Source organism: Scyliorhinus torazame, chromosome 1, assembly GCF_047496885.1.
Source record: "Scyliorhinus torazame isolate Kashiwa2021f chromosome 1, sScyTor2.1, whole genome shotgun sequence".
Lineage (NCBI taxonomy): Eukaryota > Metazoa > Chordata > Chondrichthyes > Carcharhiniformes > Scyliorhinidae > Scyliorhinus > Scyliorhinus torazame.
This window is the reverse complement of record NC_092707.1, coordinates 1,016,487-1,043,471: the sequence shown is the minus strand read 5'-3', so window position 1 is coordinate 1,043,471 and position 26,985 is coordinate 1,016,487. Positions and strand designations below refer to the sequence as shown.

Genomic DNA, 26,985 nt, shown 5'->3' with positions numbered 1-26,985 from the left:
CCATGTAACTGTCGAAATGCTTTTTAAAAGACCTGGGGCTGGATTCTCCAACTGCTCACCGGGTCGGAGAATCGGCGGGGGCTGGCGTGAATCCCGCCCCCGCCGTGTCCCGAATTCTCTGCCACCAGAGATTCGGCGGGGGCGGGAATCGCGCCGGTCGGTGGGCCCACCCCCGGCAATTCTCCGGCCCGCGATGGGCCGAAGTCCCGCCGCTGTCAGCCCTCTCCCGCCGGCGTGGATGAAACCACCTTTTGACCGGCGGGACAAGGCGGCGCGGGCGGTTGCGGAAGAGACCCCCTCCCCTGCGCATGTGCGGGGATGATGTCAGCAGCCGCTGACGCTCCCGCGCGTGCGTCGCCCGGCGAAGGCCTTTCCCCCCAGCCGGCGGAGCGGAAACCACTCCAGCGCGGGCCGAGCCCCTCAAGGTGAGGGCTTGGCCCCTAAAGGTGCGGGGGCTTCCACACCTTTGGGGCGGCCCGACGCCGGAGTGGTTCCCGCCGCTCCATCCCGCCGGGACCCCCGCCCCGCCGGGTGGGGGAGAATCCCGCCCCAGATTGTACCCGCCTCTACTACTGCCTGCGGCAGCTCGTTCCAGATGCTCCCCACACTCTGAGTGAAAAGATTGCCCCTCTGGTCCCATTTGTATCTCTTGGGAAAGACTGGAATTATTAGGAAAATGAGGCAAAACACAAGCATCAAAGGAAAATAAATAAGAAATCAGCAACCGAAAAGGCAACGTACCCACTGTTTCCGAGTGTGATTTCTCCGTTTGAAATATAAAATCAGTCTCTTCCTCATTGCCCGGTTTCTGAAATATCATTGAGACAAAATGAAAAGTTCAGGTTGCAGTTAACGGCCAATCATGGAACTACAATTAAATCTCGACATCCCAGAAACCCATCGTATTCCCGTCTGTCAGGATTCACGAGAAGGTTCATCTTCAACATCCCTGCCGTGGCATCGAGTCAATCCCATAAATGGTTAATGAATGACCCCTTCAGGGCCTGATTCCACTGGTCAAAACCCCCAGCGCCAGCTTCTCACCTCCTGCGAGTGGGCCCTCACTCAATGCCTGATCGAGGGACTCGACATCAGGGGGTAGGGGGTGCTCTGGGAGCTCCCCTACACTTTCTGCTGACTCACTGCACTGGGCAGCATGGACCAGCTGGGCCAGAGGCCTGTGTTTATATGGACTAGCCCTCATATTACCCACGTGTGGCGTGGGCCATTCTGAGATTCTCTGACCCTCCTTCCCACAGCAGTCACCTGGTCCACTGTGGGATTGTTGACCACAGCTGACCGATACACACTGGGGGCAATATGGCCAGAATCTGGCAAAGTGTGAGGGCTCAGCCTGAGACCCAGCGTGTTTCTCTCCAGCTCCACCGCGCAGTTTGCCCTCCAGATACTGAGATTTTTAAAGAAAGAAATGAGTGGGTGTGGATTACACCGTCACTCTGGCTGGACGGGTCGTGATAGAGCCAACACGCGGCTACACAGAAATTAGGGACTTTTCCAAGGGTGGAAGTGTCAATTACAAGGGGGCACAGGTTCAAGGTGAAAGGGGGAAAGTTTAAAAGAGATGTGTCAGGTACATGTTTCTCGCAGAGAGTGTGCATGAGTCGCAGAAAATTGGTTTTCAGGTGCAACAGGTGATTAAGAAGGCAAATGGAGTTTTGTCCTTCATTGCGAGAGGGATGGAGTTTAAGACTAGGGAGGTTCTGCTGCAATTGTATAAGGTGTTAATGAGGCCACACCCGGAGTATTGTGTTCAGTTTTGGTCTCCTTACTTGAGAAAGGACGTACTGGCGCTGGAGGGTGTGCAGAGGAGATTCATTAGGTTAATCCCAGAGCTGAAGGGGTTGGATTACGAGGAGAGGTTGAGTAGACTGGGACTGTGCTCATTGGAATTTAGAAGGATGAGAGGGGATCTTATAGAAACATATAAGATTATGAAGGGAATAGATAGGATAGATGCGGGCAGGTTGTTTCCACTGGCGGGTGAAAGCAGAACTCGGGGGCATAGCCTCAAAATAAGGGGAAGTAGATTTAGGACTGAGTTTAGGAGGAACTCCTTCACCCAAAGGGTTGTGAATGTATGGAATTCCTTGCCCAGTGAAGCAGTAGAGGCTCCTTCATTAAATGTTTTCAAGATAAAGATAGATAGTTTTTTGAAGAATAAAGGGATTAAGGGTTATGGTGTTCAGGTGGGAATCATCGAATTTACAGTGCAGAAGGAGGCTATTCAGCCCATCGAGTCTGCACCGGCTCTTGGAAAGAGCACCCTACCCAAGCCCACACCTCCACTCTATCCCCATAACCCAGTAACCCCTCCTAACCTTTTTTTGGTCACTAAGGGCAATTTATCACGGCCAATCCACCTAACCTGCACGTCTTTGGACTGTGGGAGGAAACCGGAGCACAGACAGTGACCCAAGCCGGGAATCAAAGCTGGGACCCTGGAGCTGTGAAGCAACTGTGCTAACCACTGTGCCACCGCGCTGCCCACGGAAAGTGGAGCTGAGTCCACAAAAGATCAGCCATGATCTCATTGAATGGCGGAGCAGGCTCGAGGGGCCAGATGGCCTACTCCTGCTCCTAGTTCTTATGTTCTTATTGCAGTGCTAATAAAGATGTGACAATAATTATTAAATGTGACAAGATTATTAAAATAAGATTAAGAACTGAGACTGCGGCGCTGAGGACCCGGGTTCGAATCCCGGCCCTGGGCCACTGTCCGTGTGGAGTTTGCACTTTCTCCCCGTGTTTGCGTGGGTTTCGCCTCCACAACCCAAAGATGTGCAGGGTCGGTGGATTGACCGCACTAAATTGCCCCTTAATTGGAAAAAAAATAATTGGGTACTCTAAATTTTTTTTAAAAGTTAAGATTAAGATTATTGTGCCACTGTACTGAGTAGTATTGTTTAAGGGGTAATTGTAAATTAATTTCTGCCATAATGTTAAAGATATTTTAATCCTGTGTTGGCAATAAAATTTATTTAATTTCCATATCCATATTTTGTGTGAACTCACTCCGGGAGCGAGGAATCCTTTCCTCACATCCTGCAAAAGTAAAATAAAATATTGTGGTCCCGGCCGCTGTTGTGTCTGGTCCGGGATCGTCCTGGTGTCCTGCGCTTTATTAATCAGGGCGGAGAGTACAGGAGCGAGGTTAGACTGAACGTACATGAGGCACGAGTTCGACCTCAGCTGGAGTATTGTGTCCACTGTGGCTGCCACCCCTGTTCCCTCGTGCCCGACACTCACATCCTCTGCCATCCCTCACCATGACATCAATAGGCCCTCACTCACACCCCTAGCCGCAGCGGGGCCCTGGGTAGCAGACTCCGGACCCTGTACCCCAGATACCCGCTGGAAATGTGACCTGGACTGGGTGCTGCGTCCCTCCCCGGTCACACCCACCCTCTGGACACGGGGATGTCCCCAGCGGCTAGCGGCCACAACGGTCAGTGGGGTTAAAGTGGCCTTGACCATATTCGCACAGACGGGGGTGTCCGGAGGGACAGACAGGCGGGAGCTGCCCCCGTTATGAATACATCCGATCTGGGGAGTGGTGGACCGGCAGGCACTGAGCCCCCTCGTCCCCGAGCCAAGGAGCAGCATCCCCAATGGTGGCTGTCCACCTCCACACCCACCCCCTCCTCACCTCCACACCCACCCCCTCCTCACCTCCACACCCACCCCCTCCTCACCTCCACACCCACCCCCTCCTCACCTCCACACCCACCCCCTCCTCACCTCCACACCCACCCCCTCCTCACCTCCACACCCACCCCCTCCTCACCTCCACACCCACCCCCTCCTCACCTCCACACCCACCCCCTCCTCACCTCCACACCCACCCCCTCCTCACCTCCACACCCACCCCCTCCTCACCTCCACACCCACCCCCTCCTCACCTCCACACCCACCCCCTCCTCACCTCCACACCCACCCCCTCCTCACCTCCACACCCACCCCCTCCTCACCTCCACCCGCAAACCGATACAGCCAATACACCGCGGCCGGTACATCGCGGCTCAGCAGCAATGTCCACATCTCTTGAATTAATATCTAAATGAATTTGAGAGGGGACTGGTTTGAAGCTGCGATGTAAACTTTCTCCAGCGTTTGTCTGTTGGTTTCGCAGAGTGTCGTTGCCAAAAGCAGAATCATTTCTCCATTTTCTCAGATTCTGGCCCTTTTGAAAGTCATAAAGTTGCAAATTCACAATAACATTAAAACTAAATGAAGTAATTGCAAACTCACGTCTGAATGTTCTGGTGATATTGCTCAGTGTCGGATGGCTGATTGTATAACGGCTGTGAAAACAAAACCATTCAAATGGTCAGCTGCATCGTCCAGAGATTTTAAATCGTGACAAAAATCAACCAAATCTGTCATCAGCTTGTCAATTTCAGAGTTACAGTAGTTACAGTAGTTAAGGTGGTTAATCTGCTGGTTTTCTCTCATTCCATTAACCGAGGAAAGTTTCACCAAATCACCAACCTGCTGATGGGAGAAATCAGCCAAAGTTTATTCTTAGCAAAACAGAAAACTCTGTAAATAGCCTGACTCATTCTGGGATGTCCGGTACCAGCAAGGTCGGTATTCAGGGCATGTCCCTGATTGTCCGAAAGGGTGGAGTTCCCTGCTCGTGTCTCTGTGAAAATGAAGTCCCACCTGGACCAGGATAGACCTCACCAGAATAAAGTTGAACTAATTGGCCGTTTGCACGAAGCTGCCTCACCAACACTCAAACCGACAGTGACTTTATTTCCAGACATTTTACACACAATTCGATGGGCTGCTTTGGGACAGAGCTCTCCCTCTGCATCATTAGGTCCAATCTCACTTCTCTTGGTCACAAATTGAAGAAATACAGGATTTGGCTGGTACATTTCCCCCAAGTCCTTTGGTGCGAAGAGGGACGGGATTCTCCGGCTGCGTCCGCTTGGCGCCCGGAGTTTCCCGCCCGAGGTCAATGCACCTCCCCATTGCCCGCGTCTCACCCGTGACGTTCCTGCGGAGGGTGGGGTGGAAGAATCCAACAGGTGAGAGTTACAATCCACAAGTTGCTGAGATATGGTTCATTTTCAAAGAACAAAGAACAATACAGCCCAGGAACAGGCCCTTCGGCCCTCCAAGCCTGTACCGGTCATGATGCCAACCTTTGTAAAAACCCTCAGCACTTCCTTGTGCCGTAATCCCTCTATACCCGTCCCATCCATGTGTTTGTCAAGATGCCTTTTGAACGCCGTTATTGTATCTGCTTCCCCGACCTCCCCTGGCAACGCGTTCCAGGCATTCACCACCCTCTGCGTAAAAAGCCTGCCTCGCACATCTCCTTTGCCCCACGGACCTTAAACCTATGCCCCCTGGTGACTGACCCCTCCACCCTGGGAACGAGTGCCTGCCCATCCATTTCATTGCAAGGATTGAAATATTAATGGATGGAGCTTGTAAAATAGGTGAGTGATTTCCAACTGTGCTGAAACAGTCTGGGGGCAGTGATATAACCCCCCCCCTGCCCAGACCCACGGGGAGGACCCCCCCCCCGCCCAGACCCACGAGGAGGACCCCCCACCCTGCCCAGACCCACGGGGAGGACCCCCCGCCCCCGCCCAGACCCACGGGGAGGACCCCCCGCCCCCGCCCAGACCCATGGGGAGGACCCCCCCACCCGCCCAGACCCCACGGGGAGGACCCGCCCCCCCAGCCCAGACCCACAGGGATGACCCCCGCCCCCCCCCCCCCACCCAGGCCCACGGGGAGGACCCGATCGCTTGTGGAGTACAAGCTTCCCTCTGGGGGGCGGAGGCCTAACAGGGGGCTCAATAAATCAGCCCGATAAACTCTCCCAGGGGGGAGACGGGAGATGTTCCTAATTTTCCGGCTCGTGCAGATCTGGTCAGAGATCCCGGAGCGTGGACACATCTACCGATCAGCACAGAGCCTCTTGCCAATGCTGTCACTGGTCTGGAGCGTGTTAAAGAAGCAGTTGGGCTGTGCCTGTGTTTGGAGAAATGCCTTTGTGCCTGTGGCAGGCGTCACTCTCACCTGGCGTCTGACGTTATCCTGTGCGGACTGAAGCTCGAGAGCAGAAGCCGGTTATAAAATCTCAGGCGGCTGTTTTCCTTGTCGCTAGGCCCGAGAAGGTAAGTTAAGCAGTATGAAATAAACCAGCACAAAATAAAGGCCACAACGCGGCTGACAGTCCGAAGGTCCAACCCGGGACGACCAATCACGCCGGTCATCCAGGCAGACTTTATCAGGCAGATTTATGAGCCCCGGCTCATATTCCACGAGTTGTATAAGGAGATCAATTGAGATCCCCGTGGATCTCGTGAGGGTTACTACACCTCACCCCCCGAAAGTCCCCTGCAACAGATTGTAGAGGGGGTCTCCTTTGCCGTTTCACCCAGTGGCTGTGGGGTTGGGTCGGGGGGGTGTATGCTGGAGGGATTCTCTACAGCCCACCTCTGATTGCAACGTCTCTGTTTGCACTTAGAATTCTGTCCACATCCTGCTGGTCTGGGCAGCGATCGCAGGCGGGCAGGGTTTCCTAATAATAATCTTTATTCTAACAAGTGGGCTTACATTGACACTGCAATGAAGTTACTGTGAAAAGCCCCTAGTCGCCACATTCCGGCGCCTGTTCGGGTACACAGAGGGAGAATTCAGAATGTCCAATCCACCTAACCAGCACGTCTTTGGACTGTGGGAGGAAACCGGAGCACCCGGAGGAAACCCACGCACACACGGGGAGGATGTGCAGACTCCGCACAGACAGTGACCCAAGCCGGGAATCGAAACTGGGACCCTGGCGCTGTGAGGCAGCAGTGCTGACCACTGTGTTACCGTGCTGTCCATTCCTGGCCATAAGGACGGCAGGCAGGGTGTTCGAGGCACAGGTTCATCTGGTGTAGCTTCTCTGGGTGGGCTCCCTGCCCCTGAGGTGGTCGATGTGCTTTTGCACAGTCCCTCCGCTCTCTAATCCTGGCCATTCTCCGGGATAGTTCCTGAGACACACTGGGTGCCCTGCCTGAAATTCCCAAAGTGAACATTGTCCCCTGATTTAAACCCTCTGATACACGTTTGGTGATCGGGATAGCTGTCCTGCTTCCTGCCCACCTTCCCGCCTCGGGAACGCTAGTCCAGGCTGCTCCGGAGGAGTCGGGCCGTCAGTAACTCGTCGATTGAGATACGCGGTGTCGATTGGTAATTGAATATAAACTGTGCCATCTTCGTTTTGATGGACGCTGAAGTCTGTTTCTTCATTGCCCTGTTTAAACATCTGGACAGCCCGCAAAGCCAGACTATTCCAGGATGGTGGTTTAAGGTGGTTCGGATGTTTCTCACCCCATTGACACACAAACATCTGGAATTCCTCCCTGTCGAGCGAGTTCCATTGTCAGTCCCATGGCATCGGCACAACATTATCATGGTGATTCACAGAGTGGTGGAAGATGTTCGGTGTACGTCCACCCACTCGGACTGGGCAGGAGCAGGAACATGGATCCCATGCAGACTGCAGTGAAGTCAGAGTGCAAACCCACCTATTGGCGTCTGGCCACTTCCAAGGGTGGAGCAAGGCTGAGGAGGGAGCTTCTGGGGTCCTTGGCAAGCCGCTCATCGCTGCATCATTTTCTCGATGTCGCGGGGAGCCCTGGCTACGACAAGTAACTCCGTGTGAACATCATCTTTGACTCACCGTGGTGTCCACGATGCAAATCTTGCCGGGTCGTGCGCTGACCTTGGGATGACCATGCGGGATCCCCACAGGAGGATGGCGACCTCCACACTGACCTTTGCCAGATAGGCCACAGGTCCTCTGGTCCCTATGGGTCCACGTGTGGATTTGAGTCTGTCACAGTCAGAGTGTCCCCCAATTCACTGTCAATACGGCCGTGTCCAATATTGACAGGACCGGGGCCACAGACTGCAGCAGTCAGCTGAGGGCAGCCACCTGCAGTCGCACACCGCATACAGCAGTACCCAGCGCTGGGTCCCGGACAAAGCTATTGGTGGAATCATCTTGTCCTTAAAGAGGCTGCATAAAGGCTGAGGGTCCATGATCGCTGTGGAACACGGCCCAGAGGTCAACTGGCGGAACTTCTGTACTGAGAATATCACAGCTGCTCCTTCCTCCTCAGCTCGGCGTCAGGCAGAGTGCTGGGTGCTGGGTGGGTGCTGGGTGCTGGGTGGGTGCTGGGTGGGTGCTGGGTGGGTGCTGGGTGCTGGGTGGGTGCTGGGTGAGTTGTTCCGTCCCATTGCCCACCACTGGGACAACACTGCCCAATGCCGGATGGAGAACCATCACATGTGATGCCGCGTGGCATCCACAGTTTGGAGATAACAATTGTCACTTCTATAAGATTATGAGGGGTATAGAGAGGGTGAACAGTTGGAGGCTTTTCCCCAGGGCGGGAATGACAATTACAGGGGGGCACAGGTTCAAGGTGAGGGGGGGAAGGTTCAGTGGAGATGTGAGGGTGGTGGTGGCCTGGAATGCTCGGCCAAGTGAGGTGGGTGAGGCAGATACGTTCGCGACCGTTGAGACTTATCTGGATAGACACAGGAACAGACGGGTACAGAAGGATACAGGCGGTTGGTCTGGATAGGACACGCGATCGACGCCGGCTTGGAGGGCCGAAGAGCCTGTTCCTGTGCTGTATTGTTCTTTGTTCCTGTGCTGTATTGTTCTTTCTTCGCCCTGGTGAAAACGTCCACCTGCGGTGCTTTCCATGCCCATTCCTGGGTTTTTTAATATCGCGGGAACGCCAATAAAGTAACCAGGCTCAGGGTGAACTTCCCGGAATAACTGATCAACCCGACAAACAATCTCCATTCCGGCGTGTTCTCCGGGGACGGGCTCTACTGGGTACACCCCGCGTTCCCCCTGGGTACACCCCGCGTTCCCCCTGGGTACACCCAGCGTTCGCTCCTGGGTACACCCCGCGTTCGCTCCTGGGTACACCCCGGTTTCCCCCTGGGTACACCCAGCGTTCCCCCTGGGTACACCCAGCGTTCGCTCCTGGGTACACCCCGCGTTCCCCCTGGGTACATCCGGCCGTTCCCCCTGGGTACACCCCGCGTTCCCCCTGGGTACACCCAGCGTTCGCTCCTGGGTACACCCCGCGTTCCCCCTGGGTACACCCCGCGTTCGCTCCTGGGTACACCCAGCGTTTGCTCCTGGGTACACCCAGCGTTCGCTCCTGGGTACACCCCGCGTTCGCTCCTGGGTACACCCCGCCGTTCCCACTGGGTACACCCCGCGTTCGCTCCTGGGTACACCCCGGTTTCCCCTGGGTACATCCGGCCGTTCCCCCTGGGTACACCCCGCGTTCCCCCTGGGTACACCCAGCGTTCGCTCCTGGGTACACCCCGCGTTCCCCCTGGGTACACCCCGCGTTCGCTCCTGGGTACACCCAGCGTTCGCTCCTGGGTACACCCAGCGTTCGCTCCTGGGTACACCCAGCGTTTGCTCCTGGGTACACCCAGCGTTCGCTCCTGGGTACACCCCGCGTTCGCTCCTGGGTACACCCCGCCGTTCCCACTGGGTACACCCCGCGTTCGCTCCTGGGTACACCCCGGTTTCCCCTGGGTACATCCGGCCGTTCCCCCTGGGTACACCCCGCGTTCCCCCTGGGTACACCCAGCGTTCGCTCCTGGGTACACCCCGCGTTCCCCCTGGGTACACCCCGCGTTCGCTCCTGGGTACACCCAGCGTTCGCTCCTGGGTACATCCCGCCGTTCCCACTGGGTACATCCCGCGTTCCCCCTGGGTACATCCCGCCGTTCCCACTGGGTACACCCCGTGTTCCCGCCGTTCCCGCTGGGTACAACCCGCCGTTCCCGCCGTTCCCGAGCCGGTATTTGGAGATAACAATTGTCGCTTCTATAAAATTATTAAGGGTGTAGAGAGGGTGAACAGTTGGAGTTACGAGAGGTCCCAAATTCATTGGAGGTTCTGGGGGATTTGAGGAAAAACCTTTTTACCCAGAGGGTGGTGAGGGTCTGGAACGCTCGGCCTGGGAGGAGGGGAGAGGCGGGTCTGGAACGCTCTGTCTGCTGGGAGGGGGGGGGGGGGAGACGGGTCTGGAACACATTGTCTGGGAGGGGGGGGGGGGAGAGGGTCTGGAACGCACTGTCTGGGAGGGGGGGAGAGGCAGGTCTGGAACGCACTGTCTGGGAGGGGGGGAGAGGGTCTGGAACGCACTGTCTGGGAGGGGGGGAGAGGCAGGTCTGGAACGCACTGTCTGGGAGGGGGGGAGAGGCAGGTCTGGAACGCACTGTCTGGGAGGGGGGGAGAGGGTCTGGAACGCACTGTCTGGGAGGGGGGGAGAGGCAGGTCTGGAACGCACTGTCTGGGAGGGGGGGAGAGGCAGGTCTGGAACGCACTGTCTGGGAGGGGGGGAGAGGCAGGTCTGGAACGCACTGTCTGGGAGGGGGGGAGAGGCAGGTCTGGAACGCACTGTCTGGGAGGGGGGGAGAGGGTCTGGAACGCGCTGCCTGGGAGGGGGGAGAGGCAGGTCTGGAACGCGCTGCCTGGGAGGGGGGGAGAGGCAGGTCTGGAACGCGCTGCCTGGGAGGGGGGGAGAGGCAGGTCTGGAACGCACTGTCTGGGAGGGGGGGAGAGGCAGGTCTGGAACGCACTGTCTGGGACGGGGGGGGGAGACGGGTCTGGAACGCACTGTCTGGGAGGGGGGGGGAGAGGGTCTGGAACGCTCTGTCTGGGAGGGGGGAGAGGCGGGTCTGGAACGCACTGTCTGGGAGGGGGGGCGGAGAGGGTCTGGAACGCACTGTCTGGGAGGGGGGGGGGAGAGGGTCTGGAACGCTCTGTCTGGGAGGGGGGGGGGAGAGGGTCTGGAACGCTCTGTCTGGGAGGGGGGAGAGGCGGGTCTGGAACGCTCTGTCTGGGAGGGGGGGGGGGGGAGAGGGTCTGGAACGCTCTGTCTGGGAGGGGGGAGAGGCGGGTCTGGAACGTTCTGTCTGGGAGGGTGGGAGAGGGACTGGAACGCTCTGTCTGGGAGGGGGGAGAGGCGGGTCTGGAACGTTCTGTCTGGGAGGGTGGGAGAGGCGGGTCTGGAACGCACTGTCTGGGAGGGGGGGGGAGAGGCGGGTCTGGAACGCGCTGCCTGGGAGGGGGGGCGGGGGGGGGGAGAGGCGGGTCTGGAACGCACTGTCTGGGAGGGGGGGGAGAGGCGGGTCTGGAACACGCTGTCTGGGAGGGGGGGAGAGGCGGGTCTGGAATGCTCTGTCTGGGAGGGGGGGAGAGGCGGGTCTGAGACGCACTGCCTGGGAGGGGGGGGGGAAGAGGCGGGTCTGGAACGCGATGCCTGGGAGGGGGGGTGAGGCGGGTCTGGAATGCTCTGTCTGGGAGGGGGGGAGAGGCGGGTCTGAGACGCGCTGTCTGGGAGGGGGGGAGAGGCGGGTCTGAAACACGCTGCCTGGGAGGGGGGGGGAGGGTCTGGAACGCGCTGTTTGGGAGGGGGAGAGGCGGGTCTGGAACGCTCTGTCTGGGAGGGGGGGAGAGGCGGGTCTGGAACGCTCTGTCTGGGAGGGGGGGAGAGGCGGGTCTGGAACGCTCTGTCTGGGAGGGGGGGAGAGGCGGGTCTGGAACGCTCTGTCTGGGAGGGGGGGAGAGGCGGGTCTGGAACGCTCTGTCTGGGAGGGGGGGAGAGGCGGGTCTGGAACGCTCTGTCTGGGAGGGGGGGGGAGTGTCTGGAACGCTCTGTCTGGGAGGGGGGGGGGAGAGGCGGGTAGCCTCACATCCTTTAGATAGTACCTGGATGCGTACTTGGCCCATCAGAACATTCGTGGCTGTGGGCCCAGTGCTGGCCAATGGGATTCGGTGGGTGGGTCAGGGACCGACTGGAGGGTCTGTTCTGCGATGTACTAATCTGCGATTCTTTCCCCTGGAAGACGTGCTTGCCCCTCTTCAGGCAGATACCCAGGTCAGACAACCATCGCAGGACCTTTTCCAGGCTGCCCAGGTCTCCCTTTCCAGACGGCCATCCTGGAATCCCGGGGAGAATGTTTTCCATTTACTGACTGGCTGACGAGAATGGAAGTCTGGGTCTGTACTCGGAGTTTAGAAGGATGAGGGAGGTCTTATTGAAACTTACAGGATACTGCGAGGCCTGGATAGAGTGGACGTGGAGAGGGTGTTTCCACTTGTAGGAGAAACTAGAAGCAGAGACACCATCTCAGACTAAAGGGACGATCCTTTAAAATAGAGATGAGGAGGAATTTCTTCAGCCAGAGGGTGGTGAATCTGTGGAACTCTGCCGCAGAAGGCTGTGGAGGCCAATTCACTGAGTGTCTTTAAGACAGAGATAGATAGGTTCTTGATTAATAAGGGGATCAGGGGTTATGGGAGAAGGCAGGAGAATGGGGATGAAAAATATCAGCCATGATTGAATGGCGGAGCGGACTCGATGGGCCGAGTGGCCTAATTCTGCTCCGATGTCTTGTGGTCTAACGGAAAGCGAGAAACCCGGTTACTCAATGGCAATTTGCCATTCTCTGGGCCTCGACGAGGATCTTCCCATGGAGGCCGCAGCTCAGGTCTCCAGCAAGACCACTCACGGATCAGGGCACCAATTCTAAAGGCAGCCCTGATCATTTGACCCCCTCAGCTCCTCCACCGTGGCCTCCGGACTCCTCCCCCCCCCCCCCCCACTTCACCCAACCTACCTCTTCTGGGGTCCTTGAGCCCCCTCAACCCACCTCTTATTGGCAAGGGCCCCCTGTCTGGGCCCAACCCCTAGCACAAGCAACTGGTACTGGGGTACCTTGGCACTGTCTGTCTGGCACCCAGGCAGTGCCCATTCTAGCCTGGCAGTGCCACCCAGGCATTCTGTCAAGGTGCCCTGGCTCCAGGGGACTGCCAGGGTTCCACCACACACTGTCCCCAACTTCCCAGAGACCTCAACTGCCCAGCGAGACCTCCAAGGTGCCATGACGACCGGGTAATGACTTTGTGAACCGAAACAAAACAGCGCCCGGTTTGAAGCCTCTCTGGGGAGGCCGGGGGGTCCCGGGCCCCGGGTGGTATGGGCGAGCGAACCTGGATCTCACCCACAGGTCAGGCGCGATGAAGCCACAGAATCGGCGGCAGGGTAGCAGAGTGGTTAGCAATGTGGCTTCACAGCGCCAGGGTCCCAGGTTCGATTCCCCGCTGGGTCACTGTCTGTGCGGAGTCTGCACATCCTCCCCGTGTGTGCGTGGGTTTCCTCCGGGTGCACCGGTTTCCTCCCACGGTCCAAAGATGTGTGGGTTCGGTGGATTGGCCACGATAAATTGCCCTTAGGCTAGGTGGGGTTGCTGGGTTACGGGGATAGGATGGAAGTGAGGGCTTAAGTGGGTTGGTGCAGACTCTATGGGCCGAATGGCCTCCTTCTGCCCTGTATGTTCTATGTATAATTAAAGGAAGGCAGCTGATCCGAGTGCCTCTCAGATGATTTGGGTGTTGAATCAGGTCCTCTTGTTGGGTCCATTGTGTTCCAGTTAATCACTCGGCCAATGGCAGCACCATTGCAGATTCAGACCAGCAGAGTGTTGTCTGTGTTCCAGGCTGGCTGGAGCAGACGGACTCCCTGCTGGGTCATCATGTCTGTGTCCCAGACTGGCTGGAGCAGACAGACTCCCTGCTGGGTCATCGTGTCTGTGTCCCAGGCTGGCTGGAGCAGACAGACTCTCTGCTGGGTCATCGTGTCTGTGTTCCAGACTGGCTGGAGCAGACGGACTCTCTGCTGGGTCATCGTGTCTGTGTTCCAGACTGGCTGGAGCAGACGGACTCTCTGCTGGGTCATCGTGTCTGTGTCCCAGACTGGCTGGAGCAGACGGACTCCCTGCTGGGTCATCGTGTCTGTGTCCCAGACTGGCTGGAGCAGACAGACTCCCTGCTGGGTCATCGTGTCTGTGTCCCCAGACTGGCTGGAGCAGACGGACTCCCTGCTGGGTCATCGTGTCTGTGTCCCAGACTGGCTGGAGCAGACGGACTCCCTGCTGGGTCATCGTGCCGGTTTAGCTGGGATGTTTCTGTGATGTAAGGAGTGATTACATGGCAGACGGTTGAGGTTTAGTCCTTGTTAACGCTGAAACCTCTGGGACCAACTGCAGCCAGCTTGTCGGCCCAGCAATTGTCCATTTGAAAGGCATAAAAAAACTAGTGCATCTGACAAATATATTTTAATATTTTTATTGTGAATATTCTCCTCCCACAGTCCAAAGATGTGCAGGTTAGGTGGGTTGGCCATGATAAATTGCCCTTAGTGTCCAAAATTGGTGTTGGGTGGGGTTACTGGGTTATGGGGATATGGTGGAGGTGTTGACCTTGGGTAGGGTGCTCTTTCCAAGAGCCGGTGCAGACTCGATGGGCCGAATGGCCTCTTTCTGCACTGTAAATTCTATGATCATCTATGATAATCCTGATCCGTATACGCTGAGAGCGAACGGGGTTCACCCTGATCCGGATACGCTGACAGCGAACGGGGTTCACCCCGATCCGGATACGCTGAGAGCGAACGGGGTTCACCCTGATCCGGATACGCTGACAGCGAACGGGGTTCACCCCGATCCGGATACGCTGAGAGCGAACGGGGTTCACCCCGATCCAGATACGCTGAGAGCGAACGGGGTTCACCCTGATCCGGATACGCTGACAGCGAACGGGGTTCACCCCGATCCGGATACGCTGAGAGCGAACGGGGTTCACCCCGATCCGGACACGCTGAGAGCGAACGGGGTTCACCCTGATCCGGATACACGGAGAGCGAACGGGGTTCACCCCGATCCAGATACGCTGAGAGCGAACGGGGTTCACCCTGATCCGGATACGCTGACAGCGAACGGGGTTCACTCTGATCCGGATACGCTGAGAGCGAACGGGGTTAATCCTGATCCGGATACGCTGAGAGCGAACGGGGTTCACCCTGATCCGGATACACGGAGAGCGAACGGAGTTCACCCTGATCCAGATACGCTGAGAGCGAATGGGGTTCATCCTGATCCGGATACGCTGACAGCGAGTGGGGTTCACCCTGGTCCGGATACGCTGAGAGCGAACTGGGTTCACCCAGATCCGGATACGCTGACAGCGAACGGGATTCACCCTGAACCGGTTACGCTGAGAGCGAACGGGGTTCACCCTGATCCAGATACGCTGAGTGCGAACGGGGTTCACCCTGATCCGGATACTCTGAGAGGGAACGGGGTTCATCCTGATCCGGATACGCTGACAGCGAACGGGATTCACCCTGATCCAGATACGCTGACAGCGAACGGGGTTCACCCCTATCCGGATACGCTGAGAGCGAATGGGGTTCACCCTAATCCGGATACGCTGACAGCGAATGGGGTTCACCCTAATCCGGATACGCTGACAGCGAACGGGGTTCACCCTGATCTGGATACGCGGAGAGCGAACGGGTTTCACCCTGATGCAGATACACTGAGAGCGAACGGGGTTCATCCTGATCCGGATACGCTGAGAGCGAACGGGGTTCATCCTGATCCAGATACGCTGAGAGCGAACGGGGTTCTCCCTGATCCGGATACGCGGAGAGTGAACGGGGTTCACCCTGATCCGGATACGCTGAGAGCGAACGGGGTTCACTCTGATCCAGATACGCTGAGAGCGAACGGGGTTCTCCCTGATCCGGATACGCTGAGAGCGAACGGGGTTCTCCCTGATCCGGATACGCGGAGAGTGAACGGGATTCACCCTGATCCAGACACGCTGACAGCGAACGGGGTTCACCCCTATCCGGATACGCTGAGAGCGAATGGGGTTCACCCTAATCCGGATACGCTGACAGCGAGTGGGGTTCACGCTAATCCGGATACGCTGACAGCGAACGGGGTTCACCCTGATCTGGATACGCGGAGAGCGAACGGGGTTCACCCTGATGCAGATACACTGAGAGCGAACGGGGTTCATCCTGATCCGGATACACTGAGAGCGAACGGGGTTCTCCCTGATCCGGATACGCGGAGAGTGAACGGGGTTCTCCCTGATCTGGATACGCTGAGAGCGAACGGGGTTCACCCTGATCCGGATACGCTGAGAGCGACCGGGGTTCACCCTGATCCGGATACGCTGAGAGCGAACGGGATTCACCCTGATCCGGATACGCTGAGAGCGACCGGGGTTCACCCTGATCCGGATACGCTGACAGCGAACGGGGTTCACCCTGATCCGGATACGCTGAGTGCGAACGGGTTTCACCCTGATCCGGATACGCTGAGAGCGAACGGGGTTCATCCTGATCCGGATACGCTGAGAGCGAACGGGGTTCACCCTGATCCGGATACGCTGAGAGCGAATGGGTTTCACCCTGATCCGGATACGCGGAGAGCGAACGGGGTTCACTCTGATCCGGATACGCTGACAGCGAACGGGGTTCACTCTGATCCGGATACGCGGAGAGTGAACGGGGTTCACCCTGATCCGGATACGCTGAGAGCGAACAGGGTTCACTCTGATCCGGATACACTGACAGCGAACGGGGTTCACTCTGATCCGGATACGCTGAGAGCGAACGGGGTTCACCCTGATCCGGATACGCTGAGAGCGACCGGGGTTCACCCTGATCCGGATACGCTGAGCGCGAACGGGGTTCACTCTGATCCGGATACGCTGAGAGCGAACGGGGTTCACTCTGATCCGGATACACTGACAGCGAACGGGGTTCACTCTGATCCGGATACGCGGAGAGTGAACGGGGGTCACCCTGATCCGGATACGCTGAGAGCGACCGGGGTTCACCCTGATCCGGATAAGCTGAGAGCGAACGGGGTTCACCCTGATCCGGATACGCTGAGAGCGAACGGGGTTCACCCTGATCCGGATACGCGGAGAGTGAACGGGGTTCACTCTGATCCGGATACGCGGAGAGTGAACGGGGTTCACCCTGATCCGGATACGCGGAGAGCGAACGGGGTTCACTCTGATCCGGATACGCTGAGAGCGAACGGGGTTCACTCTGATCCGGATACGCTGAGTGCGAACGGGGTTCACCCTGATCCGCTTACGCGGAGAGTGAACGGGGTTCACTCTGATCCGGATACGCGGAGAGTGAACGGGGTTCACCCTGATCCGGATAAGCTGAGAGCGACCGGGGTTCACCCTGATCCGGATACGCGGAGAGTGAACGGGGTTCACTCTGATCCGGATACGCGGAGAGTGGACGGGGTTCACCCTGATCCGGAGACGCTGAGAGCGAACGGGGTTCACTCTGATCCGGATACACTGACAACGAGTGGGGTTCACTCTGATCCGGATACGCTGAGAGCGAACGGGGTTCACTCTGATCCGGATACACTGAGAGCGAACGGGGTTCACCCTGATCCGGATGCGCTGACAGCGAACGGGGTTAATCCTGATCCGGATACACTGAGAGCGAACGGGGTTCACCCTGATCCAGATACGCTGAGAGCGAACGGGGTTCACCCTGATCCGGATACGCTGAGAGCGAACGGGGTTCATCCTGATCCGGATACGCTGACAGCTAGTGGGGTTCACCCTTATCCGGATGCGCGTAGAGCGAACGGGGTTCATCCTGATCCGGATACGCTGACAGCGAACGGGGTTCACCCTGATCCGGATGCGCTGAGAGCAAACGGGGTTCACCCTGATCCGTATACGCTGACAGCGAACGGGGTTAATCCTGAATCGGATACGCTGAGAGCGAACGGGGTTCATCCTGATCCGGATACGCTGATAGCAAACGGGGTTCACTCTGATCCGGACACGCGGAGAGTGAACGGGGTTCACTCTGACCCGGATCCACTGACAGTGAACGGGGTTCACTCTGATCCGGATACGCTGAGAGCAAATGGGGTTCACCCTGATCCGGATACGCTGACAGCGAGTGGGGTTCACTCTGATCCGGACACGCGGAGAGTGAACGGGGTTCACCCTGATCCGGATACGCTGAGAGCGAACGGGATTCACCCTGATCCGGATGCGCTGAGAGCGAACGGGGTTCACCCTGATCCGGATGCGCTGAGAGCGAACGGGGTTCACCCTGATCCGGACATGCGTAGAGCGAACGGGGTTCACCCTGATCCGGATACGCTGACAGCGCGTGGGGTTCACCCTGATCCGGATGCGCTGAGAGCGAACGGGGTTCACCCTGATCCGGACACGCGTAGAGCGAACGGGGTTCACCCTGATCCGGATACGCTGACAGCGCGTGGGGTTCACCCTGATCTGGATACGCTGAGAGCAAACGGGGTTCGTCCTGATCCGGATACACGGAGAGCGAACGGGGTTCACCCCGATGCGGATACGCTGACAGTGAATGGGGTTCACTCTGATCCGGATACGCTGAGAGCGAACGGAGTTCACCCTGATCCGGATACGCTGACAGCGAACGGGGTTCACCCCGATCCGGATACGCTGACAGCGAACGGGGTTCACCCTGATCCGGATACGCTGAGAGCGAACGGAGTTCACCCTGATCCGGATACACGGAGAGCGAACGGGGTTCACCCCGATCCGGATACGCTGAGAGCGAACGGGGTTCACCCTGATCCGGATATGCTGACAGCGAACGGAGTTCACCCTGATCCGGATACGCTGAGAGCGAACGGGGTTCACTCTGATCCGGATACGCTGACAGCGAACGGGGTTCACTCTGATCCGGATACGCTGACAGCGAACGGGGTTCACCCCGATGCGGATACGCTGACAGCGAACGGGGTTCACCCCGATGCGGATACGCTGAGAGGGAACGGGGTTCACCCTGATCCGGATACGCTGAGAGCGAACGGGGTTCACCCCGATGCGGATACACTGACAGCGAACGGGGTTCACATGGATCCGGATACGCTGACAGCGAACGGGGTTCACTCTGATCCGGATACGCTGAGAGCGAACGGGGTTCACTCTGATCCGGATACGCTGAGAGCGAACGGGGTTCACTCTGATCCGGATACGCTGACAGCGAACGGGGTTCACTCTGATCCGGATACGCTGAGAGCGAACGGGGTTCACTCTGATCCGGATACGCGGATACGCTGAGAGCTCAGAGGTGAGGCAGTGAGATGTTGGATTGGTGAAGTTCCCAGTAAAATCCGTTCGCAATCTGACATCGCAGCCTGCACACAACTCACTACAAACAATGTCCAGTCTCTCAGCGTCCTGATCATCCATTATTTCCCCTTTCGTTACTTTTGTTGTTATCGTTTTGATCCCTGGCCTCTCTCTCTCTGAAAGAGAGGCAGAGGTGCTGCCCACTGCCACAGGTCCGCCAGCCAGGATCACTGAAGGACGGTGGGGGATGATGCTCTCCATTGTTACGACATTTCTCTTGCAGCTACCAGACTGGGAAGATCATCTCAATTGTGCACCTTCCAGTTGTGAATCCACACTGGGATTCGGACTTTCAGCCTTACTCTGCAGCTTGACCAGAGCAACACGAGCAAGTACTTCTGCCCTGATGCTCAACAGGGAGATGCCTCAATAGTTGTTACAGTCACTGCCATCACCCTTGTTCACGCACAGGGTCACAGGCTTTGCTCCACACATATCCTGGGGCACTGCCCTTCCCTCTGGCAGAGACAGAGAGCTTCAGAAAGATGCTGCAGCAAAGCTGGTTTCCCCTGCCTGACGGGTGTCAGAATGGAAGCTGTGCCAATGGCAACTGAGTCAGTCGCTTTGCTGAGCTCCTCCACTGTGGGTTTAATCTCTGTCAGCAGAGACCGGCTCTCTCTGGCGTGTGTCGCCTCCTCGGTGTGAGTGCTGTCCCTGCATTACCACTCATGGGAGAGTTTCACCATTTTGCCACCGTTTCCTGCTGTCTGTGATGTCCCCTGCCTCCTTTTCAATGGAGTAATTTTGCTGATGGACCTTCACACCTGCCCAAAACATTCCCTGTGCCGTGGACCATCTGGATATCATTGCAGAGTTGCAACCAGTACTCAATGTTGGACTTTACTTCAAACAGTTCTTCGCGTATTCAGAGCTCTCCCGTGCTGATGTCTATTCCTTCTCACGAAGGCCTGTTTGGGTCCAATAACAGGTAGTATGACAGTGATGTTAGGCTCGAGCAAGCCAGCACCATCCCACTCTTCCTTCCCGTGCGTTGTGGTATTGGAGATGGTGTCCTGAAGTATATCCGGTTTCACTTCTGCAACTTTATGCGGGAGAGCAGCTGCTTAATCGAGTCGTGGGACTCTGGATAAACAGGAGGGAGGTGTTTCCCGAGCGAAGGGGGCAGTTACCAGGGGGCACACATTTAAGGTGATTGGTGGAATGATGACATGGGACATAAGAAAATACTTTTTCAGCCAGAGGGCAGTGAGCGTCTGGAATCTCACTGCTAAGGGACCAACTCCAATTTTCGGCGGCAGGACCGGCAACAGACGGGCGGGATGTGGGCCCCCATTGCAGGCCGGAGAATTCAGGCAGCCGCAGCGGCGCACATTGAGTCGGGTTTTCCAGAGCGATGTTTACTCTGGCCGGGCTTCCAGAGCGATGTTTACTCTGGCTGAGCTTTCCAGAGCGATGTTTACTCTGGCTGAGCTTTCCAGAGCGATGTTTACTCTGGCTGAGCTTTCCAGAGCGATGTTTCCTCTGGCCAGGTTTCCAGAGCGAAGTTTACTCTGGACGGGCTTCCAGAGCGATGTTTACTCTGGCCGGGTTTTCCAGAGCGATGTTTACTCTGGCTGAGCTTTCCAGAGCGATGTTTACTCTGGCTGAGCTTTCCAGAGCGATGTTTACTCTGGCTGAGCTTTCCAGAGCGATGTTTACTCTGGCTGAGCTTTCCAGAGCAATGTTTACACTGGCCGAGTTTCCGGAGCGATGTTTACTCTGGCTGAGCTTTCCGGAGCGATGTTTACTCTGGCCGGGTTTTCCGGAGCGATGTTTACTCTGGCCGTGTTTCCAGAGCGATGTTTACTCTGGTCGTGTTTCCAGAGCGATGTTTACTCTGGCTGAGCTTTCCCGAGCGATGTTTACTCTGGCTGAGCTTTCCAGAGCAATGTTTACTCTGGCCGGGTTTTCCGGAGCGATGTTTACTCTGGCCGAGTTTCCAGTGCGATGTTTACTCTGGTTGTGTTTCCAGAGCGCTGTTTACTCTGGCTGAGCTTTCCAGAGCGATGTTTACTCTGGCCGGGTTTTCCAGAGCGATGTTTACTCTGGACGGGCTTTCCAGAGCGATGTTTACTCTGGCTGAGCTTTCCGGAGCAATGTTTACTCTGGCCGGGTTTTCCAGAACGATGTTTACTCTGGCTGAGCTTTCCGGAGCAATGTTTACTCTGGCTGAGCTTTCCGGAGCGATGTTTACTCTGGATGAGTTTTCCGGAGCGATGTTTACTCTGGCTGAGCTTTCCGGAGCAATGTTTACTCTGGACGGGCTTTCCGGAGCGATGTTTACTCTGGCTGAGCTTTCCGGAGCGATGTTTACTCTGGCTGAGCTTTCCGGAGTGATGTTTACTCTGGACGAGTTTTCCGGAGCGATGTTTACTCTGGCTGAGCTTTCCGGAGCGATGTTTACTCTGGCTGAGCTTTCCAGAGCAATGTTTACTCTGGATGTTTGCTCTGGTCAGCGAGCAGTTGACTCAGGTATGTTTCTGCGATGGGTTTTCCAATACCTGCTGCTCTCTGTGATTCCTGACAAATTCTCAAAGGTTTAACAGTGTCGGCGATTTTACCCTCTGGCTACTGAGGTTGTGTTTCCCAGGATCCAGTGAACAGGATCCAGTGAACGGGATCCAGTGAACAGGATCCAGTGAACGGGATCCAGTGAACAGGATCCAGTGAACGGGATCCAGTGAACGGGATCCAGTGAACGGGAAGGTCAGGGTCCTGAATGCAGGCAGAACGAAGGTGCCACACAAAGCGATCACCCAGTCTGTGTCTGCTCTCTCTGGTATCGAGGAGACCACAGCCTCGCTATCGTCTCCTCAGCTTCAGGCGGTTAGCTCGATCCCATCGCCACCCCTTTGTTTTCATTCCATTTCATTTTACTAACGTTAACATTTTATTTATTTCTTCTCTTTCTTTATATCTATTTCCCACCCACTCTTTCCCCTTACCTTATCCCCCCTTTCCTAACCTTTTCTCCCCTTTGCTTCCCCCTCCCCCCTTTTTCTCGTTTTACCTCTCTCCCACCCATATCCCCCCTCCCCCACATCTACATCTGTCACAGTTTACCCTCTAATGTTAGTTTCTCTGCTGTTTGGCCTTTCACACCTTTTGTTCTCTGTGGGGACTGCCATTGGCACTCTGTTCCATTGGTTTCCGTAGCTATTAGCACTCTGTTCCCTTGGTTTCCGTAGCCATTAGCACTCTGTTCCCTTGGTTTCCGTAGCCATTAGCACTCTGTTCCCTTGGTTTCTGTAGCCATTAGCACTCTGTTCCCTTGGTTTCCGTAGCCATTAGCACTCTGTTCCCTTGGTTTCCGTAGCTATTAGCACTCTGTTCCCTTGGTTTCCGTAGCTATTAGCACTCTGTTCCCTTGGTTTCTGTAGCCATTAGCACTCTGTTCCCTTGGTTTCCGTAGCCATTAGCACTCTGTTCCCTTGGTTTCCGTAGCTATTAGCACTCTGTTCCCTTGGTTTCCGTAGCCATTAGCACTCTGTTCCCTTGGTTTCCGTAGCCATTAGCACTCTGTTCCCTTGGTTTCCGTAGCCATTAGCACTCTGTTCCCTTGGTTTCCTTAGCTATTAGCACTCTGTTCCCTTGGTTTCTGTAGCCATTAGCACTCTGTTCCCTTGGTTTCCGTAGCCATTAGCACTCTGTTCCCTTGGTTTCCGTAGCTATTAGCACTCTGTTCCCTTGGTTTCCGTAGCTATTAGCACTCTGTTCCCTTGGTTTCTGTAGCCATTAGCACTCTGTTCCCTTGGTTTCCGTAGCCATTAGCACTCTGTTCCCTTGGTTTCCGTAGCCATTAGCACTCTGTTCCCTTGGTTTCCGTAGCCATTAGCACTCTGTTCCCTTGGTTTCCGTAGCTATTAGCACTCTGTTCCCTTGGTTTCCGTAGCTATTAGCACTCTGTTCCCTTGGTTTCTGTAGCCATTAGCACTCTGTTCCCTTGGTTTCCGTAGCCATTAGCACTCTGTTCCCTTGGTTTCCGTAGCCATTAGCACTCTGTTCCCTTGGTTTCCGTAGCTATTAGCACTCTGTTCCCTTGGTTTCCGTAGCTATTAGCACTCTGTTCCCTGAGTTTCTGTGGCTATGACTCATCTTTCATTCTCACTCCACAGTATAAATACTTCCCACTTTCTCTGTCAGTTAGCTTTGACAAAGAGTCATCGGACTCGAAACATTAGCTCTTTCCTCTCCCTACAGATGCTGCCGGACCTGCTGAGATTTTCCAGCATTTTCTCGTTGGTTTCAGATTCCAGCATCCGCAGTAATTTGCATTTAAATAAATCACATTGTTATCCCGCCTAGCTGGCGGGATGTCAAATCCTGACCTTCGGTTCCCACTCAAACACTGAATAAAGGATTCAGAAAGTTATTGACTCTGGGGTGGACTCACCAGCTCGACCCGAGGACCAAGTCCCTGCAGAGTGCGATGGGCGGCTTCTGCTTTCCTCTGAAGGAAAATAGATTTTTTAAAAAGAGGATTTATTGCAAGAACGCAGAACTCATTTCAGCAAAAGGTGGACTTTACAGGAAGGTGATGGAGCTCAGACCACAGGAAATGGAGGAGATTCTTCCCCAAGGAATAAGGACACTGACACAGGTTATTTCAGCATCCTGAACAGCATCCTGAACAGAGTGAGACCGAGCAGAGCGAGAGTGAGCAGAGCGAGTGTGAGCAGAGCAAGTGTGCGCAGAGTGAGAGTGAGCAGAGCGAGAGTGAGCAGAGCGAGAGTGAGCAGAGCAGGAGCGAGCATTGTGAGAGTGAGCAGAGTGAATGTGGGCAGAGCGAGAGTGAGCTGAGCGAGAGTGAGCAGAGCAAGTGTGAGCAGAGCAAGTGTGAGCAGAGTGAGAGTGAGCAGAGCGAGAGTGAGCAGAGCAGGAGCGAGCAGAGAGAGAGTGAGCAGAGTGAATGTGAGCAGAGTGAGAGTGAGCAGAGCGAGAGTGAGCAGAGCAGGAGTGAGCAGAGTGAGAGTGAGCAGAGTGAGAGTGAGCAGAATGAGGGTGAGCAGAGCGGGGGTGAGCAGAGCGAGGGTGAGCAGAGCGAGAGTGGGCAGAGCAAGAGTGAGCAGAGCGAGTGTGAGCAGAGGGAGTGTGAGCAGAGGGGGAGTGAGCAGAAAGGGAGTGAGCAGAGTGAGCAGAGTGAGAGTGAGCAGAGCGAGAGTGAGCAGAGCGGGAGTGAGCAGAGTAAGAGTGGGCAGAGCGAGAGTGAGGAGAGCAAGTGTGAGCAGAGCAAGTGTTAGCAGTGTGAGAGTGAGCAGAGTGAGCGCAGGCAGAGCGAGAGTGAGCTGAGCGAGTGTGAGCAGAGCAAGTGTGAGCAGAGTGAGCGTAAGCAGAGTTGGAGTGAGCAGAGTGAGACCGAGCAGAGCGAGAGTGAGCAGAGCGAGAGTGAGCAGAGCAAGTGTGAGCAGAGTGAGAGTGAGCAGAGCGAGAGTGAGCAGAGCGAGAGTGAGCAGAGCAGGAGCGAGCAGAGTGAGAGTGAGCAGAGTGAGTGTGATCAGAGTGAGAGTGAGCAGAGCAGGAGTGAGCAGAGTGAGAGTGAGTAGAGTGAGTGTGAGCAGAGCAAGTGTGGGCAAAGTGAGAGTGAGCAGAGTGAGAGTGAGCAGAATGAGGGTGAGAAGAGCGGGGGTGAGCAGAGCGAGAGACATCAGAGCGAGTGTGAGCAGAGCGGGTGTGAGGAGAGCGAAAGTGAGCAGAGTAAGTGTGAGCAGAGTGGGAGTAAGTGTGAGCAGAGTGAGAGTGAGCAGAGTGGGAGTGAGCAGAGAGAGAGTGAGCAGAGCGGGAGTGTGCAGAGTGAGACTGAGCAAAGCGAGAGTGTGCAGAGATAATGTGAGCAGAGCGAGTGTGAGCATAGTGAGAGTGAGCAGAGTGAGAGTGAGAAGAGTGAGAGTGAGCAGAGTAGGAGTGAGCAGAGTGAGTGTGAGCAGAGTGAGAGTGAGCAGAGCGAGTGTGAGCAGAGCAGGAGTGAGCAGAATGAGAATGAGCAGAGCGAGTGTGAGCATAGCGAGAGTGAGCAGAGTGAGACTGAGCAGAGCAAGAGTGAGCAGAGTGAGAGTCAGCAGAGTGAGAGTGAGCAGGGCGAGAGTGAGCAGAGCGGGATTGAGCAGTGTGAGAGTCAGCAGAGTGAGTGTGAGCAGAGCGAGTGTGATCAGAACGAAAGTGAGCAGAGTGAGTGTGCGCAGACTGGGAGTGAGCAGAGTGAGACTGAGCAAAGCGAGAGTGAGCAGAGATAATGTGAGCAAAGCGAGTGTGAGCAGAGTGAGAGTGAGCAGAGCGGGAGCGAGCAGAGTGAGAGTGAGCAGAGGACGATTGAGCAGAGTGAAAGTGAGCAGAGTAAGTGTGAGCGGAGTGAGTGTGAGCCGTGCAAGTTTGGCAGAGTGAGAGTGAGGAGAGCGAATGTGGGCAGAGTGAGAGTGTACATAGCGAGAGTGTGCAGCGCGGGAGTGAGCAGAGTGAGAGTGAGAAGAGCGAGTGTGAGCAGAGCGGGACTGAGCAGAGTGAGTGTGAGCATAGTGAGAGTGAGCAGAGAGAGAGTGAGTAGAGGGAGAGTGAGAAGAGTGAGAGTGAGCAAAGCGAGAGTGAGCAGAGCGAGTGTGAGCAGAGCAGGAGTGAGCAGAGTGAGAATGAGCAGAGCGAGTGTGAGCAGAACGAGAGTGAACAGGGTGAGAGTAAGCAGAGCGAGAGTGAGCAGAGCGGAAGAGAGCAGAGTAAGAGTGGGCGGAGCGAGAGTGAGCAGAGCGAGTGTGAGCAGAGCAAGTGTGAGCAGAGTGAGATTGAGCTGAGTGAGAGTGAGCAGAATGAGGGTGAGCAGAGCGAGAGTAAGCAGAGCGGGAGTGAGCAGAGTGAGACTGAGCAGAGCGAGTGTGAGCAGAGCAAGTGTGAGCAGGGTGAGAGTGAGCAGAGCGAGAGTGAGCAGAGCAGGAGCGAGCAGAGAGAGAGTGAGCAGAGTGAATGTGAGCAGAGTGAGAGTGAGCAGAGCGAGAGTGAGCAGAGCAGGAGAAAGCAGAGTGAGAGTGAGCAGAGCGAGTGTGAGCGGAGTGAGTGTGAGCCGTGCAAGTTTGGCAGAGTGAGAGTGAGGAGAGCGAATGTGGGCAGAGTGAGAGTGTACATAGCGAGAGTGTGCAGCGCGGGAGTGAGCAGAGTGAGACTGAGCAGAGCGAGTGTGAGCAGAGCAAGTGTGAGCAGGGTGAGAGTGAGCAGAGCGAGAGTGAGCAGTGCAGGAGCGAGCAGAGAGAGAGTGAGCAGAGTGAATGTGAGCAGAGTGAGAGTGAGCAGAGCGAGAGTGAGCAGAGCAGGAGTGAGCAGAGTGAGAGTGAGCAGAGCGAGTGTGAGCGGAGTGAGTGTGAGCCGTGCAAGTTTGGCAGAGTGAGAGTGAGGAGAGCGAATGTGGGCAGAGTGAGAGTGTACATAGCGAGAGTGTGCAGCGCGGGAGTGAGCAGAGTGAGAGTGAGAAGAGCGAGTATGAGCAGAGCGGGACTGAGCAGAGTGAGTGTGAGCATAGTGAGAGTGAGAAGAGAGAGAGTGAGTAGAGGGAGAGTGAGTAGAGTGAGAGTGAGCAAAGCGAGAGTGAGCAAGCGAGTGTGAGCAGAGCAGGAGTGAGCAGAGTGAGAATGAGCAGAGCGAGTGTGAGCAGAACGAGAGTGAACAGGGTGAGAGTGAGCAGAGCGGAAGAGAGCAGAGTAAGAGTGGGCGGTGCGAGAGTGAGCAGAGCGAGTGTGAGCAGAGCAAGAGTTAGCAGTGTGGGAGTGAGCAGAGTGAGTGTGGGCAGAGCGAGAGTGAGCTGAGCGAGAGTGAGCTGAGCGAGAGTGAGCAGAGCAAGTGTGAGCAGAGTGAGAGTGAGCAGAGTGAGAGTGAGCAGAATGAGGGTGAGCAGAGCGAGA

General features: G+C 56.2%; 1 protein-coding gene across 9 annotated transcripts in view; it reads right to left on the bottom strand.

The window, feature by feature from the left end:
• ncor2 (nuclear receptor corepressor 2) overlaps positions 1-26,985 on the bottom strand; it is a 1,088,322-nt gene that overhangs the window by 950,951 nt on the left and 110,386 nt on the right. For 6 of the 9 annotated variants that reach the window (XM_072510208.1, XM_072510371.1, XM_072510235.1 and 3 more), the window contains 3 exons: positions 23,502-23,558; positions 4,270-4,322; positions 742-808 (listed from right to left, as the gene is read on the bottom strand). In XM_072510208.1, coding sequence (XP_072366309.1) covers positions 742-808; positions 4,270-4,322; positions 23,502-23,558 — 177 coding nt within the window. Of the gene's footprint in view, positions 1-741; positions 809-4,269; positions 4,323-23,501; positions 23,559-26,985 lie in introns of those variants that run through there. The other 3 variants (XM_072510624.1, XM_072510714.1, XM_072510262.1) reach the window with 2 other exon arrangements.